General features: G+C 48.6%; 2 protein-coding genes across 2 annotated transcripts; both read right to left on the reverse strand.

Annotated features, from left to right (window-relative positions):
• Positions 1-501: 501 nt before the first annotated feature.
• Positions 502-7,172, reverse strand: NT5C (5', 3'-nucleotidase, cytosolic). Its single transcript, XM_054278850.1, has 5 exons — positions 6,990-7,172; positions 1,842-1,942; positions 1,695-1,755; positions 810-924; positions 502-730 (listed from the first exon to the last, which is right to left on the reverse strand). The coding sequence occupies exons 1-5, from the start codon at positions 7,170-7,172 to the stop codon at positions 588-590; spliced, it is 603 nt and encodes a 200-aa protein (XP_054134825.1). The 3' UTR covers positions 502-587.
• A 944-nt stretch (positions 7,173-8,116) lies between these two features.
• JPT1 (Jupiter microtubule associated homolog 1) lies at positions 8,117-18,863 on the reverse strand. Its single transcript, XM_054278896.1, has 5 exons — positions 18,725-18,863; positions 16,024-16,163; positions 15,317-15,414; positions 13,110-13,137; positions 8,117-9,086 (listed from the first exon to the last, which is right to left on the reverse strand). The coding sequence occupies exons 1-5, from the start codon at positions 18,778-18,780 to the stop codon at positions 8,938-8,940; spliced, it is 471 nt and encodes a 156-aa protein (XP_054134871.1). The 5' UTR covers positions 18,781-18,863; the 3' UTR covers positions 8,117-8,937.
• Positions 18,864-19,943: the final 1,080 nt, after the last annotated feature.

Raw genomic sequence — 19,943 nt, forward strand, 5'->3', positions numbered from 1 at the left:
GGAAGGGGGGTCGTGGCAGTCCAGCTCATGAGAACAGCTGTCTTGTAAAAGCTTCTGTTAATAAAACATTAACTTAAATGCTGTGTAATCATTTCTGTGTGGGAAGCACACAGGCCAAGAAATCGAAGCCAGCCTTGTCTCTTTTCATTATCAGCCATGAGGCAAGAGAAAACCCAATAACCAGGGTGGCTAAATAGATAAAATTTAAAAGGTTTGACTGTTGAGCCCAGTGCTTCCTGTCAGACACCCACACTGGGTCTGCTCACGTGTCAGAGCCTTCTTCCTCTTTTTCTCTGCCCTCTGCCCCCAGACAGCACAAACCAAACAGTAGTGAGGTTAAACACACACAAAAATACAACCACAGCCGCTTGTAGTTTATAGTTTCTCTTCTCCAACAGCAAACATCCAGAACACTACAGAGATTAAAAGTGCAGAGCAGTCCTCCAGAAAGCCAGAGCACTGTGTCTGACAGGAGCAGCTCATTTCTTCTCTGGCTGATCCCTGCGGTGACAGTGCCTCCTGGGCATGGCAGGGGATGGGCTGGTTGTTTCCTGGCAGTGGGAAGAGCACAGCATCCCCTCCCTGGACTACTGCCTGCGCTTGCTTTCCAGGATGCCCTTCCAGTCGTCGGCCCAGGAGCGCAGGCGCCGGCGCGGGGCCGGCAGCTGGAGGTGCCGGTTGTGGCAGCAGGTGAACAGGATGTGCTCCCAGCTCGGCTTTGGCTCCGCGCCTGTGGGAAGGGGGCAAAGCTGGAATCGGCTGGAATCAGCTCCCCAGCCAGCAGCCAGCCATGGAAATGCTGTTCAAACCTTGGATGGTGTCCTTGTCATCAAACAGCAGGTCAGCAGCCACCACGGTCTTGTCTCGGGTCAGAATAATCCGCTCCACAAACTCGGGTCCCAAGTGTTTCTCTACCCACTTATACTGCAGAGACAAGGAACAGGAGAAAATCCTGCTGTGCTCTCAGTTTGCACATCACTCCTGTCAGACCAGCCCTAATAGAGCAATTTCTTCCCCCTGTAAACCTTATCTGTGTCTAGGAATCCCCACATGGAGACTGGCTGCGGCCCAGGGTGCTGATTAAACCTGTTTGTGTGACAGCCTTCGCTCAGCACTGCCCTGGCTGTGCCCAGCTGGGGAGTTTGTGAGAAGCACTGGCTGCTTGCCCAGAGCACATGGGTTGTACCCATCTAAGTCATTCCAGTGATCAAAGTCCCCCCTTCCATTCTCATGCCACAGAGAAAAAGGATTTATTCCAACACTACAGCCTCCTCCTCCACACAGCACTGACCTCTTCTGGGACATCTCAGGCTCCAGACCTAGACTGAAGTAGGTTTTGTTGGTTGGTGGTTCTCCAGAGTAGAATCCCCTGGGAATACCCCATCCCTGTGGGTCACACTACAACAGTTCCTTTGTTGTCACCTGCTGACACAGCTGGTCCCAGCCCAGCTCCAAGAGCCCAGGGCTCACATGCTCCACAGCAATGCTGGCACCATGTGGCACTTGGAGATTCCCTGTCCTGAGTTACTGCTCTGTGTGTGTGTGAGAACCTATCCCTCACACAGGGACTGAGGGAAGCCTGGCAGCTGGAGCAGCTACTGTCTCCAGAAAGGAGTAGCTCCAGCTTGGGTAGTATGAAACAGCAAGGCCTTGCAAAAGCAGCATTAAACTCAATAAAAACCATTCTCTCCCACCTTTTCCACGACGCAGTGCTCGTAATTCCGGAGAGGGCTTGTGCAAATGAAGACCTCAGTACTGAAAAGAAACAGCTTTTGTTAGCAGGCTAGTGAAAGTGTGTGTTAGATTCTGGAAAAGGGCTGCAGGGTGCAAAGCGTCCTTACTCCTGCATGTGGAACATCTCCTGCACAGCTTCCAGGGCTCCAGGAATTGGATCCAAGCTTAGGAAGAAGCCAGGTGACTCATAGACACTGGCTACCTTGGCCTGCAGGAGACAGAGGACCATGAGCAGTGGCTGTGCCCTGTCACAGCACCCTCCAGTCACCCCCTGTCTAACACCCTGGTGCTTCCCCCCAGCACTGAATTATAAAATGTCTCACCTTTGGGTTCTGGGAGAGCTCCAGCTTGGGCACACAAGAAGGAGAAGTCACTTTCTGGTGGCTCATGAGGAGGCAGAGCTGCCCCTGGCCTGGCTTTGCTCCCACAACCAGCCCCAACCCCCTGCAGTCTCTGTGGGGGCTGAGGGAGGCAGAGCTCCCACCCCACCCCTTCCCAGCAGGTATTTTTCAGCTGGCTCTGGTGAAAACCAAAGGAACAAAGTGGAGGCTTCTCCTCCTCTGTCACATTTGGCTGAGATTAGCTGAGGGCTCAGGAATTCACTGAGGCTGGGTGGGCAGACGCAGGCACTGCCCATCAGCCTCCTTCTCCTTCAGAGCAAACAGGGTACAGAGGTGACCGTGCCAATGGCCAGGCCAGCACAGCCACACCAGGGGGGATCCCTTCAGCAAGAGGGAGGGATGAGGATGAGAGTGCTGGGAAAGCCCCATGTCTGTTGCTTTTTGATTTTCAACCACCCACTTCAAATATTGTTGAAGGAGCAGGCGGCCTTGGCTCCAGCCTGGATGGAGCTGTTCCCCTGAGGTCATGGGCTGGTGAAAATCTGCTCCAAAGAGTCTGAGACTGCAGCAGGAAGTTCACAGGTGATGCCTGTGCTTCCCCAAGAACTTTTGGCTCTGTGAGAGGTGATCTGTGCACCCCGTGAGCCCCATCCGGGCTGGGTGTGAGGGTGCTGTGGGACACTGCTCCCCTCCCAGGCCCAGCACTGGGCTGAGCTCTGTGATCAAAAGGGCTTTATCCCTTTTGTGTCTGCACCTGCTCTCGGTGTAAACCTGCCTTCCACGCAGGCAGGTGGGATGCCACACCAACCAGAGAGGAACTTAATGATAAACAAGAGGTGAAGGAGGTTAGCTTGAAAGGTAGAATCATTTCTAGGTGAGTGTAAATAGAAAAGAAATGAGATTTCTGGAGGAGTAATGTTATCCCAGGCTAATGTAGCCAAAAATGGGTCCAAAAGATATTAAATATGATAGAGTACAGCGGTATCTTTAATCTCTGAAAGGAAGAGCAGTACTTCCAGGGCAATTTCCAGGTAGGACTGTCCCTTTTCTTCTTAATTTGCTGGTAAGACATTTTCATGCCTTTTATTATTAGAAAATTTACTGGTTTGAATCCAGCTCTGGTTAGTTAATTTTAAGAATTGCTCCCTGGTGACTATTCAGTGGCTTGTGTTAAACAAGTGTTTCACAGCAGGTCACAGCTGAGGGGTTTTCCCATTCCTTATCCCACACCCATCATGGCAAAGGACCCACAGCAGCACCAGGGCTGAGGCCCCTTCCAGGCCTAAGTTTCACCTTCAGACAGAGAGGTTAATCTTCCAGTATCTCTTTACCCTGAGACACACAAATCTTAACTTCCTTGGGGTCACATAGTGAACTTCAGAGGTGGCAAAGCAGCATTGTTCCACAAGCATCAAAGTCATATATTCCCATGCCACCGAACAGTTTGGAAAACTTAATTCATGTTTAGTATTCTTCAAAGGCAGGTTGCAGCATTTGCTTAGAAGTATCCAGCTCTTTAGACTCCAGCTGAAGGTCTCCTTGCTCTACACCACCAGGGGAACATCAACAAAAACCCATTTCAATTAAGCAGCGGTGAGGAAGAGCGAGCATTAAGCCAGACTCGCAGATCCTGAAGCTCACTCAGTTATCATCACCTACAAATACTCATAAATCAACAGCCAGGAAGTTGGGAGCACTGCCTGATTTCACACGCAGATCAGAAGAGGTGAAGCAGCCTGTCTAGGTTCAGACATGGCAATCAGATCTGCCCGGATCTCTGTTTCCATGCAAAGCCTCCCTGATCCCAGCAACAATTCCCTGGAGCTCTTCCAAGGAGATTGAATTACAGACTTGGGGCTCATGTCTGAAAGCTCTTTTATCCTTCAGCAAGACACCAGAAACTGGCAAGTTTCCACCACATCACAAAAAAGTCTGGCTTTGTTGGAGAAAGAAATTTGATTTGATGACTCTTGGAACCAGAAGCCATTTCCTCTCATAAAAAAGTGACTAGAAAAAGAAAGTAAAACCATTTTCTTTCCTCATGTTCATGCCACCAATGCTTTTCTTCCATTAGTAAGATGACAATTTGGATGCAAAACTGGCGGGACTACATCTGTCCCTATGCTTTCCCATTTGCAGGACTTCAAAATCATTCTAGAAATTTTTAGATTTCCACTGGTGGAGATGTTGAATCCTTTTAGATTCCCCACTGGTAGGGATATTGAATCTTTTTCTTGAAACTGCCTGGGGCCAGGAAACATGGGGAGAAATCAAAATGGCCACACACACAGGAGGGGAGGTAGGCAAGTGCAGTGAAAAATTCTTCAACAAAATAAAATGGATCAGAAGTCCTTCTAAATAAAATGGATTTACAGTGTGGAATTAATGATCAACTTGCAATCAAAACAGAAACAAAAACAAAGTAATGGCTCAAGTTTCAAGGGGCAGCTGCTCAGCACCAGCTAAGCATGAACACCACTCAGGAAGAGGTGATGCATAAATCATCATCCCAGCACCTCCCTGCCAGGAGAATATCCCACACCTTGGAAGTTCATGGACAGACACAGCTGACACCTGCCACAAAGAGAGCCCCTGGTGTCCAGCTGATCCCCTGGTGTCCAGCTGCCCTCCTGGTGTCCAGCTGCCCCCCTGGTGTCCAGCTGATCCCCTGGTGTCCAGCTGCCCTCCTGGTGTCCAGCTGCCCCCCTGGTGTCCAGCTGATCCCCTGGTGTCCAGCTGATCCCCTCATGTCCAGCTGATCCCCTGGTGTCCAGCTGCCCCCCTGGTGTCCAGCTGATCCCCTCATGTCCAGCTGATCCCCCTGGTGTCCAGCTGCCCCTCTTGGTGTCCAGCTGATCCCCTGGTGTCCAGCTGCCCCCCTGCTGTCCAGCTGCCCCCCTCCTTTCAGCACTGACAAACTGCAGGCTCCATTTCCCTGCATGGCCCCACAACCTGCCCTGTGGGGGCTGCTGGCTCCTGCCAAAGCTTTCCCTGCAGCTGGAGCCAAGGAGAGACTTTCCACAGGGATTCTCCTGTCCCACAGACACTCTGTAGAGCCACAGCAGAACAAACAAAGACTCTGTTTTTAAACTAATGCATGGAATTTACATAAACCCCAAAGGAGCCCCTTTAAAACTATCATTTTATTGTCCTGCCAAAGATACTGAACCAGCCCAAAGCTCCAGGAGATTACTGAAGGAGACAGACACACAGCACAGCTCCATAAAACTTATTTCCTTAGGAAGTCAGGCTAGAACAGCAAGATAAGAGCTTTCTGCCACTGCTGGTGTGCTAGGATCCAAACCAGTTATCTGGTTATTTCATTGCCACACCTAAGGTCTGGGGAGGAACAGGATGAGCATGAACCAAATTAGGGCATGGGGATTCCAGAAATAGAACAAAGGGCAATTTTCTCATAGATCAGATTGTAGACCTTCCAAAAAAGAAAAAAATAAAAAGTCATGGCCCCTTGAATTACTTGCACCTTTTCTTTCTTTTTTTTTTTTTTGTTCATGGGATTCATTTAAGGAATACTCATTTAAACAAAAAATCATGTTTGTTTATGCTATGTAATAGCCTAATTTATGTCTACTGACTATATTTACAGGTTTCTGCTTCCAGGAGCTTTTGACCATCAATAGTCATTGATCTGAACTCCGGCAGTTTGGAGCATGTGGAAATGCTGACTGGATCCAGCACTCCTGCCCCTTACTCTGATGCAGGAGCCTTTACCTCACTATGGAACAGGAGTGAAATGAATGTGAATTGTCATTTCTTAGCAGTAAAAAACTCCCAGGCCCAGTACAGGATATTAAAATGAGCAATGAACTTCTCAGGGAAAGTGTTCAGCACAGCCCGGATCAGCAGTTTCCTTAGAGTCCTGTAAGGAACTCGACTGGCCTGTGGTGACCAGAAGGAAGGGTGAAGTCTGGATTCACAATATTTCTAATTTTGTGTTTCATGCAGCCTTAATTTCTGCTCTGATATCAGTGACTTCTTCCAGGACAGCCAGCCCTTTACAGAGGGATGTGTGTGTGGAAATTCTGCCATCAAACCATTCACTGAACCATCTTCTTTACCTACTCATGTTCTTGCTCTTGCTTTGCAGCAGAACAATAACTTAAAGCTCCCTGAGCGCTCTGCACATCCTCACATTGCTCCACAGCAGGACAAGAACTATGTATGTTCTATCTGAGTTAGTAGAGAACAAAATCCTGTATCCATATTCCCTCTGCATGCCCTGACAAGCTGAGTGCATAGCAGGTAAGAGATCAGGAACAGCAGGAGAAAGCTGGTGGAACACCCTCCATCCATGCAAACCGCTGCTATTTTTAATGCTTGCTAATGACTGAATGAGTAACAGAGAGATCTGCAAGACAAAATTACAAATACTGTAAATCCAGACTTCACCCTTCCTTCTGGTCACCACAGGACAGTCGAGGACTCTGTAAGGAAATGGAACAGATGCTGACCCAGGCTGTGCTGGACACTTTCCCTAGAAGTTTATTGCTCATTTTAAGATCATGTACTGAGCCCGCTGGTTTTTTACTGCTAAGAATGACAATTTCATTTCCCTCCTGTCCTACAGAAAAGTGCAGGCTCCTGCCACTGGCTGATAGACAGGAATATGAATCCAGTCAGCATTTCCACAAGCTCCAAACTGCTGGAGTTCAGATCAATGACTATTGATGGTCAAAAGTTCCTGGAACTAGGAACCTGTAAATACAGTGAGTAGGCACGAATTCGGTTATTAACTACATAAACAAACACGACTTATTGTTTGAATATTCCTTAAACGAATCCCATCTAGACAAAAAAACTGCAGGTAATTTAAGGGATTTTATAAAAACCTCTGTCCCAGGCTGAGCCTTGCAGAGCCCGGCGGGCAGCGAGGCTGCGCTGGCCCGCACTCACCGCCAGGTCCTCCCGCAGGCTGCGGTACTGCTCCCGCACCGAGAAGCCGCGGCGCTGCTCCAGCTCCACGCGCGGCTCCGCCGGGAAGCGGACGCGGAATTCCCGCAGCACGGCGCCCTCGAAGTCGGCCAGGACCCCGTCCATGTCCAGCAGCACCCGCAGCGGCGCGGCCGCGCTGCCCATGGGCACGCTGTCCATGCCGGGCATGCCGTCCGTGCCGCTCCCGCAGCGCCTCCGCTCCGGCACGGCGAGCGCTCATGCATATGCAGATCCGCCATATGAATATGCATGAAGGGGCGGGGCGGAGCGCCTCGTGGGCAGCCCCGCCTGGGAACAGGGCCGGGCTGCAGCGGGAATGGAGCAAAAGCCACAAAAGCCACCCCCGCCACCCCTCGGGACCCCGCCAGGTCCCGGCCCGAGGAGAAAGGAGCACAGAGCAGCCTCAGCAGCACGGAACCATCTTCTGATCCATCGAGGAGCATTAACAAGCTCCCCCGGGCACGAGGCTTGCAAAGGAAATACTAATTTATGGATTAAATTAATATGCTCTCTGTGCAGGGCACGGTGTACATCAGGGAACCCCCTCGGATGGAGGAGCAGTCACAGCAAATCCAGTTCGGTAGGTTCAGCCCCCCCAGGGCAAGGATCTGGAAAGCCAGGGTGCTTTCAGGCACCGGTTCTTCCTGCAGAAGGGTGGAAAAAGCACCATAAAATACAGCAGCCCCATAGAGATGCTCTGCTGTGGCTTATTGGGCAGCAGAGCCCTTCCAGAACAGCAGAGAATTTCATGGCTTGGTCTCAATTCCACCCTCTCCATCTTTAGGGTCTTCTGGTTTTTTTGGTTTTTTTTCTTTTTAATGAGGAAAATAAACTTTTCTCTGTTTCCTTGAGGAAAAATAGTGTTTTGGGTAAGCCATAATATATATCAAGCCATATTCCACGGTTCTCTGATCTAGAAGCCAAAAAAGAACAGAGATTTTCTCTTCAGGGGAAGTCAGCATATATGGTGGTGACCTCAAGCCAGGTGTAAGAACTCTCCTCTGTTAGAGCAGGGAAGGTTGGCTGAGACAAGGACAACTGAGAACAAAGCAAAACCAAACCCGTGAAATAAAACCCACACAGAAAACACTGCTTCAAAATTTCTATATTATTTACTTTTAAGCAACAATCCAGCTTTGTGAAATTACAACACACACTTTAAAGGATGAGATTTTCACCTCATGGTCAAGCACCAGCATGATCATGCACAGCATTGAGTCAGTTGTAAAAAAAAAATGCCCTGTAATTCTTATTTATATGATCCACTCCACCTTCACTGAATAAAGTCTGAATCAGCCCCTTCCCAGCACTAGGCCAGGTGGCTCTGGTCATCAGCCCTCTATTTGGCACAGACCCTGTGTCAGAGTAGTCCAGTATCAAGATTTCTTTTGTTTTTAAAGGCAGCATGGTGTACATTAACCATTTAATGATTTATATGGCACAGCAGGGCTCAAGGCATTTACCACATGCAGTCAATGAAGACTTTTAGATACCTAAATCCCACATGTGGAGGAAGGGACTGCTCTTGCTGATTGTTTGCTGGCCTGGTTAACCAGGATTCTAGACCCTTGTAAAGCTAAGGGGTTCTAAAAAAAAAACTCAGTACAAAAACCCTCTAAGCACACTTAGAACCAAGCTACTCTCCTTTGAATTACATTACAATACTTCATAAAGCTTTCCCTCAAGTCTATCACTAGAAAACACTCATGTCACTTCCAGTAGATCTGGGGGAAACACAGGACAGAAGTGGAAAAAAACCCTTTAATTTCAAAAAAAAAGATGGAGTACATAAAGTGCTTCTTTTTAATGAAAGAAATTTGAGATGTACAGTCAGGCTCAAGTTGTGCAGTTCACAAGCATGGGGGAAAGAAAACAGACACAAGTTCAAAACAGTCAGGAAGGGAAAGGTTTAACCGAGCACTAGGCTGGACTTGCCACCGGGTGGATTTCTCCTGGAGGGTGCAGGTGCTGGTGCTACTGGGCTAGGAACAGGTGCAGCAGGCAGGGACTTTTCTTCACTCTGACCTGGGGCAGCTTCTACATCAGCCTCAGTGTTTTCTAGAAGAAAAGAAGCTTTTAAAGTTTTGATGTGGATGATGAGAGCCAGATGTTTGGCTGGCTCAGACGGAAGCTCAGCTCCTGTCAGATTTCTCCAGGGGTACAGACACACTCCAGTGCTGTCACCCACTGGCAGGGCAGACTCAGCCCTCAGAAGTGTTTCTCAGATCAAATCTGAGGCCTTACAGCTCAGTCTCAGGCCCTCAGCAAGAGCCACATTCAGCCAGCTGCTATTAGGGGACACCAACAATTAATTTTTTAATGACAAGCAGCTTAAGGCATCCACATATAATCAGTCAGTGTTGTGACTGTGGCATTGTCACTCAGGTCTGAGCAGGTGCTGGGAGCCACAGCAGCACCAGCAAGAGCTCAAACTGCATCCCAAACTTCCTAACTGGAGGGAAAAGGATCTGACACACTTCTGAGGCTTCACACAGGACACACCAGGGAACAGCCATGCATGGGGAGGCTCTGATTGTACACTCCCTGGAGAGAACATGATAGTTTACTTTAAATCCTTCTGAGCAAACCACAGCTAAAGACAGGGCACAGAAGGAATTCTTCACAGGAAGCACTTTAGATACTGGAGCAAACAATGTACCAACTAACTGCTGACAATTGAGTACAGCACCTCACATTTTCACAGGTTAGCATGACCAGTTCTGAGCCAAAGGCGCAAATCAGCACCAAGCAGCCCCTGATATTGGGGATGAAGATGAACCTCACCTGTTTTCAACAGATCCCTTTGTTTCCTCTCATGATCACTAATTCTGGGTTGGGAGAATTCAAACAACTGCTGCACATTCAGCTTAAGCTTCATGATTTAGCAGATCTTGACCAATTCTCCTCTTCCAGCCTTCTCCTTCAAACTGAACAGGCACAACTATCCAATCTCCCCCCACAGAGCAGCCACTGCACCCCTTCATCTTCACCTTCCCTGTGACCTCCACTATAACCCCCTGCACTTCATGTGTCAAAGACTGTACACAAAATTCAAGATATGGGGGTATTACCATTGTTTACAGGAAAAAGTAAGTAATTTTCCACCCTCTCCCTGATGGCATTCAGTATTTTGCTGGCACCTCCAAACATCTCAAAGAATTTCAAGGGGAAGGACTCGAGGCAGATCCTGGGAGTGCCACAGCACAGAGCTGAACACAAGGCTGCCATGGTTTAGTTTTTGGGGGGTTGTCCCACTCACCCCCGAGATTCATTCCTTTACACTTGCTTACACAGGGATTATCCTGCCTTTATACCTGCCTGCCTCATTCAGCTGAGTCCTTCAGGCAGTGAGATTTTCCCACCATCAGCACAATCTGACTACTTGAAAAAGGTAATATCACCAAGAAAACTGGAGACTTCACTGCTCATTACCTTTTCCAGGTCATAGACAAAGGCACTGAATAAAACCACCTCAGCATCATCTCCCATAGCTCATTTTTGCAACCTGCAAGGTAATTACTAAGTCCTACCCTTTGCCTCCTATTCTTCCTACTCCCAGCAGCAGCTTTCCTCACATCCTGTGTCAATTCTGTTTTTTTCCAATGCAAAATGTTATCAGAAACACCAAAACCCAACTTTTGCCCACTGAACTCCCTCTGTATCCATGCTTATAATAATCTCAAAGAACTCCAGCATCTGAGCACAGTCCCCATGCACTCAGGAATAATCTCCACTAGAGATCCTCTGCTGTGTTCATTAACTGTTTGTTTCAGCTGCGCTGGGTTAACAGCTCATTTTAAGCCTGAAGCTCCTGCAGCTGCTGAGTCAGCAAGGGCTGAATGTCCCTGCCTGGGGACAGTCCCAGCACCGTGCAGGGTCCAGGCTCCACCTTCCTGTGGGTCAGGTACACTCAGGCACTGCCTGATTCTCCTTGGCTGCTCACATTCATTCAGCTCACACTGCCCCTGAATCACAAAGGAAACAAGAATTTCCAGCACAGGAGGCTTTGGGGGAAGTTTCTGTAGCTCCTTGTGTAGCTGATAAATGCTAGCATACAAGGTAAGTTTGCCAGCCTGATGAGTGAAGTGGTAAAACCAACAGGATCAGATAAAATATTAAAGCTCCTCCCTTCTCAGAAAGGGTCTAATTCCTGAAACAGCTCCCTGCTCAGTGCACTGCACTGGGAACTCTGATGCCCAGAAAGGAACTACAGCTCCCAAAGAGGAAACAAGAACCCTGCTGCAAAATAAATCAGTTTTTTAACCTAGACAAGCTTGATTAATAAATATACACACCTCACCTGACACATACTTGGGGTTTTATAATCAGTTACGTACAGAAAATAATTCCCATATTCAAAAGATTAACCATTTTTTAACTACAGAGACCTATTAAGAATCTGGCTGTGCTGTGATCTTGTCAGCAGACAGCTTTTGCTTGGAGGTGTTCATTGTTCCTTTCCCAACCCCACAGACAGTCCTACAAGGCCAGTACAAGTCTCAGGTGTGCCAGTGGGATGTTCAGCAGCCTAGGTCTGCCATCCCACAATAGGAAAATCCAGGGGAGGAGGGACAGCCAGACCAGAGAGACTGGGCTCCACTCAGCTACAATAGCAATCAATGCTAGGAATTAATTAAAAAATCCATTAGGATGTTCAGGTATCTGTCACAGACACCATTTCCAGGAGGCATTAATTTCTACTCCTTCCTAAGTACCATCAGTGAAAGTTTAACATTCAAACCTTTGCCTGCCATTTTCTTGGCCACCATCAAAAATTTAATTTTCAGTCATGGCCACAACAAGAAACAATCCCAGTTACTTTCCATAACAGTTGCTTTTTAACCACCTCCAAGCACAGCTTCCCCTGACCCTTGATAAGAACCTCCTTCACTGTCACTTGCCAGAAACAAACCAAAAGACAACTACAACACCTGTGAAAATGTGAACTTTTTAAAAAGTCAGGAATACCACTTTGCACTCTGGATTTCAGCCAGCCCTGTTTCTGCTTCCTGGCATCTCAGCCATTCTCACCTCCCTGCTGTTTGTGGGATCTCCTCTGCCCTGTGGGGAGCTGGTTTAAACAAACACCAGGAAAAGCAGCAGAGCCCTCAGAGCAGTTTTCTTCTATTAGCAAACCACATCCTCCTACTCAAGGCATAAACATTGGATGCCTACAGTGCTAATTAAGATCAGACAGACATGGGAAAGAAATCCTACAGCCTGTACAGTTGGATTAGAAGCAGCCTGCTAGAGAGGCAACGCTTATTTTAGGCACAGAGGCAGTGGAAATGTTTTGGAAAAGCTCTCCCCCCTCCCAGCAAGTGTCCTTTCAGGACACGGAGGTGCTAATGGCCCCAGGGATGTCCCACCACTCCAAGGTGTTGAAAGAAGCACTTGGAAAGCAGCAGTCAACACACGAATTCCTGTCATCAGGAAGTCAGATATTCCTAAAGGGGATCTTGCAAAGGAGCCATTTCCAGCCTCAGAGCTAGAAAAAGCACTTCAAGGGGAAATGCCTGTTTACAGGAGATTTACAGTAGGCAGATCAACTTCCTTGGCAAAAATCAGCATTTAAAAAGCAACAGGAAGTCAAGAGCTGGTTAACACAGACACTTGCAGAAGCAGTAGCTGGGTTTGATTCTTCCTGAGAATGTGGAGTTTGCTGTATCAGAAGACAATGGGAAAGAAGCAAACTGCTAAACTAAAGTCAATTATGTTGACTGTCCTATTTAATTATAAGCAACTCTAACAGCTGCCTGGCCTTTCAATCATTGAACTCTTTGCAGGAGTCTCCACCTTACCTTCCAGTACTCAGACAAATCTTGGCACCAACAGCTGCTAGCAAAATAAACCAACAGGGCAGTTCTCCTTTTTAGCCTGATGAGCAACAGCATTCCACATTTCCCTCCATGCCCACACTCCAGTGAAGCAGCTGGTCACTTTGGTGATTTGATGGGTTCCAGGGACAACCCCAGGCTGCCTCTCTCCTAGTAAATGACCATTTATGGATCCTACATCTTCTTCTACTGCAGAGCCACCTGCAACAGGCTTTTACTAGAGGAGTCCAAGGAAGTTACTCACCAAAAATGTCACCACCAACATCTCCTCCCTAGAAAAGAGAGAGGAGGAACATGTTACTTCTCATGTTTCATAAAGCATTTTCCTATTCCATGGAGTGGATACTCCTCCATGGTGTGACCATGGTGTCTGGGCACACTGCTCTATGTGGCACCACATTCTGAGTGAGCCACAGGCTCAGGGAGGCACTTTTGGAACAGAACAGGCTCTGAGGGACAGATCCTGACATGCTCTGAGGGACAGATCCCAAATGGCTCTGAGGGACAGATCCCAGCAGGCTCTGAGGGACAGAGCCCCACAGGCTCTGAGGGACAAATCCCAGCAGGCTCTGAGGGACAGATCCCAGCAGGCTCTGAGGGACAGATCCCAGCAGGCTCTGAGGGACAGATCCCCACAAGCTCTGAGGGACAGATCCCCACAGGCTCTGAGGGACAGAGCCCAAATGGCTCTGAGGGACAAATCCCAGCAGGCTCTGAGGGACAGATCCCCACAAGCTCTGAGGGACAGATCCCAGAGTGGCACAGTGGGCTCTACACTCATAATTCTGCAGATTGAAATAGTGGATTTCAATTTCAATTTCTTAGAGACTGACTTATAATTTAACCAGTTCTTTATTTGCCTAACATACTTCTAGAAGTTGAAACAGATATTGGAGTAATCCTGATGACACATGGCACATTTGCTACTCCCACAGTGAAGGACAGAGCTGGGTAAGAACACTTTATTGCACAGAGCATCCCAAATCACGCAGCATTGACAGGATCCAGAATATTCCCACTGCCCAGCAGCAAGGGCAAAAAAATTACACCAACAGCAACAAGCAAGTGTGGAGCATCCTCTGCTTTCTACTGAGCAACTCTTTGCATTTATCTGCTGGCAAGGCCAAGAGCATGTGTTCTTTCCAGGGTATTTAACTTCATTTGTGAAACACAGATCAGCTTTTTTCCCCTGATGAAGTTTCCTTCACTACATAAACAGTTCAACGTTTTAAATGCTGAATCTGTTTGCAGGCTGCAGCTTGACACAAAGACAGGGATTCTCCCAGCAGCAGCCAAGGCTCTCCAATGGCATCAGATTTATCAACCTTCATAGATCTAACATTGCAAATTACACAGTGAAACTGCAGAAATTGGGATTAAAAAAAAGCACAGAAACTGACACAAATGTATCACCTTAAGTCTCCAGCTGTTTGCACCTGAATTACTGAATAAAAGTAAAGTATTCCACATGGGAAGAATCTGTTTGCAAAGCTAACCACAGTATTTAAAACAATTTAGAAAGAATTAGACTAAACAGTTAAATTTAAAGCTGAAAATATACCACAGAAAATAAATTCCTTTATATTTGAAACAAGAGTCGCTAAATTGAAACAAGACATTTTTTATAACAAAGAACAGTTTTGTGACTTAAAGCTACAACTAGTAACAAAAATGGGTTGTGATGCTTGATATGAATTACCAAAATAAAACCTAAGATAAAAGATGTCTGCTACAACGTTTCAGATAATTGTTTATCCTCCCAGTTCTTTTTAGAAAACCTAAGGCTGGAGAGTTTTAATTAAGATTTATTTTTTCCACTTTGTTCATGCAAATACAGGCTATCCTACATTCCTAGGGATCTAAGTTCAGACAAATTACTGTTTTTTTACTGAATTTACTGTGTTTCAAAACAACCCTGTTTTTCCCATTAAATATAATTACATATCTAGCAAATTTTACTTAACACCACTAACACTATAAATTATGCTCATATTGCTACTAGGTAAAGAGTTTATACAGAAAATAACACACCTGATATTATTATTAGAACAAAAAAGCACTAAAACGACTGAGGTAAGAATTTGCTGGGATGTGAACCCAGGTTTGTTGTCAGACCCACACAGAGTCTGCTGTAGTAACTGTTGTTTGTGAGATGTTTAAACCCACAATCACACACAGAGCTGAAATTAGATTTCACATCACTTCATTACTGTCTCAGCAATGAGATGGGTTAAGAGCTCTACAAGTGGTCCTTGTGAAAAATCCAGCCCTTTCTTTCTCAGCATACCGGGAGAGTATCAGATTTAAAGGGGAACATTCATGAAAAAACAAATTTGAGAGAAAGGATTCAAATCCTACAATGCTTCCAACTGTGTGAACATCCGTGATAAATCAATCCCACACAGAGTGTGAATTGTCCATTATCAGGCTCTTTTGTAGTCAAGTACTGACCTTGGGATCTATGTAGTCTCCACAATTTGCCTCAGTTGAGTTTGTTCTTTGTGGTCCAGAGGATTCACAGCTGTCTCTGGTTTCACCTGGCTTAGCCCCTACAACCAGAGATTGAGTCTAATCAGGTTCCAAGATAAACTTAATGTGAAAGCAGATCATAAATAGTCACAGGTTTGGGTACTTTGGGAGAGGTTTTTCTTTGAAATTAGGGCTTTACCAATCCAAAAAGTCCTGGTCCTTTGGATAATACATCACAAATTATTGTCTTACAGCAGCACCCCATGCAGTGAGAGTGTCATTTAAACAGATGCAGTCTGGGGTCCCAAGGCCCCCCATACTGGCAGTGCTCTGCAGAAAGGGAAGCTTAAATCCAGCTGTGAGAACATGAGGCTAAACTGCCTCTGAATAATCAACAGCAAGCAGGGCTACTCCAAACAGTAAGAGACGAGTCCACTTGTGTGACTGAACTAGGAAAATCTGCATTGAAAATACAATTCTCTGCTTGCAACATGCCTAACACTCGCATAAAATAAACCCTTCTGGAAGAAATTAATGAGAAATAAACAATTCTCTGCAAGCAGACATCATTTATAACCCCAAAGTACCAAGAAGGAAGGGAACTCTGGTTTCCACACCAGCCCCAGTCTGAGCCACGAAATGAATCAATGCCCATCAGCAGATGTGGAAACAAAGCACTACAGCCTCACCTGCTTTAGCCCAGGAAGGGGGGTTCTCCTCAGGAGTTCCAAAGATGCTGGATGCCATTTTGTTCCTCCTCACGGGCTGTTCTTGGGGCTCATCAAAGCCCAGGGAGAAGTTGGAGCCGCCGCCGGGAGGACGCAGCACTCTGTGGAGAGAGGCAGCTTCACACCCTGTGCCAGCCCCAGCTGCACTCCAGCACATCACCTCAACCACCCAGGTAAGCTCCTGCCAGAATTCCAGCCTGGCACTGGATCTCACCGCTCTTCAGTGGCACTTATAAAAATAAAACACTCTCGTGCTCTGCTTGTGCCCTTGCTCCATCCAGTATCACGCCAAGGGCTGCTCCCACCACTCTGAGCCAAATCAAAAATAAAAATAACTATGTGGGCATGTCAAATTCCAGCTTTTTTAAGAGTACCCTGGGAAGGTTCATTTTTAATCATCAAAGTGGCTGCACAGCAAAGACTGAAGCTTGAACCAAAGGACTGGTTGCACCACTGATGGCTGGGTGCTGCAGCCTTTATTTAGATTTGTTTCCTCAGGAAAAAACCCTCAAGTCTGCAGCATGCTGCTGGTCTACAAGTAAAAGTTGAAATTAAACAGCTTGGAGCTGACTATTATTAGGAGAGACACGTGTACAAAGCTCCAGATATGTAACCTAAATCTAACAATCTGCTCTTAGACACAAAAGAGGCCTGCTCAGTACTTCAAGAGCTTGATTGCAGTCTGCTTTCCAACCTGCAGAACCCAACCAAAATGAACAGCTGCAGCAAAATAAATCTTGAAACATAAACTCCTCCTGATCTTATTTTCATAAGCAGGAGATCTTTTGTTAGCTGGAGAAGCCAGACAAGAGCCAGGAGAACAAAAGTGTGTGTGAGAACTTTCAAAACTCACAGGGATGTGAGGACACCAACAGAACCGGGGCTTCTTGGGCTTTCAAGACATCCAGTGCTCCAAAATGAACACCAGGGCAAAATAAGGATGGTGCACATTTCTTCTTCTTCTTAACAAATAATTTAATAAATCAAAGTTAGAACACAAAGCAGTACCCAGCTTGTTAATGCTCCAAACCTGGGAATTCAGCACAAAGAGCATGTCCAATTGTACAGCTCACATCCTGGGAGAATTTGTGTCTGTTACATTCCAGCCTACGGAGCTCAAACACCCCAAAGGCAAGGGAGATTCCTAAAGGTGTGTGACGTGGATATTTACTGTTACATAACCAGAAAAATACTTTTCCTAATAAAATTCTTTTTCTAAGGATTACTAATGTTCAGCTGCTAATGGGAGGATCCCAGCACACTGGAGATCATGTTTTATTGTGACTTGTTTTGTCTCCTTTCTGAATCAAGATGCCCGTGTAATGGTCTTGAATTACTCCTTTATATTTTTTTTCTCTGAGGAAATGTATAGAAGGTTTATTTTCGTGGTTATAGCTGTTGCAGTCAATAATCTGAAGAAGAGTCTGTTCAAAGCAGGGCTTGTTCCCAAACCTTAGATCCCCTCTTTTTACCACAGCAGTGAAACCAGTACTCTCTTAAGGGCACCACAGTTTCCACTGACAGCCTTAATGACATTAACAGAATAGGCAACTGAAGGGGGAAAAATATCCATCACTCAAACTGTTAAAAATGAATAATCAATCCCTTTTACAAGCCTCAGGTAAAGGCTGACAGATTTTATTAGAAGCCTCTCACAGCCTCGAAATGCTGTAATCTGCTTTATGAAAGCCATGTTTAACACTTCAAGCAATGAAATGCTGTTAAAATTCCACCTGATACCCAGTGATGTCCACCGAAAATCCACACACACTCCAGGAAGAGCTCTGGCAAAAGGTTTGGAAACAAGCTCTGTAAAGATTTTTTCCCTTTAAACAGCACCCTGGAACGCCAAAAGGGAACAGGAACCATCCGCTTTGTCAGGCCAAAACCTTACTGAAAAAAGCCACGATAGCGTGGAAAACGACACGATCCTCTCCAGCTGTGACTGCCGAGAGCGCGGGTGCCCGGCCCAGCGCGGTGCATCTCCTCCAGACCAGCCTGCCAAGTTTTCTTTGTTTGCAGACAGGCTCCGCTTCGCTCCCGCCCCTTCCAGCCGCGGGTCGCCCCCGGGAGCGGGGCCGCGGCCCGAGGGCACGGGCGGCCCCGGCCCCGAGCACCGGCAGCTCGCGGAGCGAACGGGCACGAACCCCCCCAGGGCAGAGCGCGGCGGGCAGGGGGGCCGGGCAGCGCAGACAATGGAGCCCGCCCGGCCCCACCCAGCCCGCGGCGGCTTCGCGGGGCCGAGGGGGCCGCGGCGATGGGGGGAGACAGGCGGCGGAGGGGCGCGGTGCCCCCCGCCCCCGCGCCGTGGTTGCGCGGCGAGGCGGGGAGTCGCCTCCCTTCTTTGTTCGGCGGCGGCGGCGGGGCCGCACCGAGCGGCCCGGGCGGGTCTCGGCAGCTCCCGCACCTCCCTCCACCGGGCACGGCGCGGCCCCGGGATGCCCCCGCAGCCCACCCGGGTGGGCGCGGCCGCCCCCGCCTCCGGCCAGCCCGCCCGGCAGAGGCCGGGAGGAACCGCATGCCGACAGCCCCGGCCTGGCCGGAGCCCCCGCCTCGGCACCGCGCCCTAGCACCGCTCGGGAACCGCTCCGGACACGCCTTCCCCGGGACCCCCAGCCCCACCGCCCTCTGGGTCCCAGCGGCCCTCGAGGCCCCCGCAGACCTGGAGCTGTTCCTGCCATTGGGGTCCATGCCCGAGAACGTGGCCGTGGTGGTCATGGCGGAGGGCTCGGAGCAAGGGAAGGGCTCTGCACAGTGACGGTCCTGGGGACAGAGCCGCTCCTGCCCACCGCCCCGGCCGCTACCGGTGACAACTGCGGCCGCCGCCCGCCCCGCCCCAACTTTTATAGACACCGCAAGCCTTGCCCACCTTCGGCCTTCTCATTGGGCGGTTCAAACGCAGTCGCGAGCTCTTATTGGACAACGCCCTGCCATTCTCCCACTTGCCTCGCCTCTCTGTCTACTCCGAGGCTCCTTGCCTCACCGCTAAAAGCCCATTGGTGAAGGACTACGTCTGCTCTGCGGTGATTGGCTGTGGGCGGTGGCACTTGCTGTTGGTGATTGGCGGAAGAGCCGTCGTTCATCGCCGGCGAGCTGTCATTGGCTCAGCCGCACCTGAGGCCAGACAAAAGTCCCCGCGGCGCTGCCCCTGTGGCGGCCCCGGGAGGGGCCGGGCCGGGCGGTGTGGGAGGTCCGGGAGGTGCGAGTGTCCCGTCGCTGCTTCCGCCACCTCCGCATGGCTCCTGTCCCCACACACACCGCACAGGACACGCCATCGAAGCGGCCGTCGCACCACCAGACCCACCCCTGGCACCCCCCTGTCTCCCTCACACACGGTGCCGTGCCCGGCCCGCACAAGCCCCGCAGGTGCCTCAGAGCTGTCATGGAGCAGCTCCAAGGATGAACCGCAGCGAGGCCATGGCGGTGCGGGACGGGCTGGCACAGGGCTGTGCTGGCTTTAGATGTTGGATCTGACAAGGGCTGGGACACAGCCCAGGGCCTGCAGGGGAACGCCAACACCTCAAAAATCATGGCGGAATAAAATAACTTGCAATTTATTATTTTGGATTATTGCATGAAAATTGAGTTCCAGCACAGCCAGTGCAGCTGGAGTACAAGGCCCAGCAGTGCTGCTCACAAGGCTGCATATTTTGGGTTGTGCATCTCCCTCCAGCCCCAGCACAAAGCTCACAGGACAGACTTTAAACCACCACAGGTTGGCTGCTGAGCCATCTGTCACATCCACCTTTGGCTTGGTGACTGGGGGCTCCCTGAAACCTCCACAGACACAGATGCCTCCCTGATCACCTTCTACTCCAAACCTAAGCATCAGCAATATTATTTCAATGAGCACCTTCATAAGGGAGGAAGAAAGGGGAAAG

The sequence above is a fragment of the Melozone crissalis genome, unplaced genomic scaffold (assembly GCF_028551555.1).
Source record: "Melozone crissalis strain CALT ecotype California unplaced genomic scaffold, PUWL_Pcris_2 ptg000026l_1, whole genome shotgun sequence".
Lineage (NCBI taxonomy): Eukaryota > Metazoa > Chordata > Aves > Passeriformes > Passerellidae > Melozone > Melozone crissalis.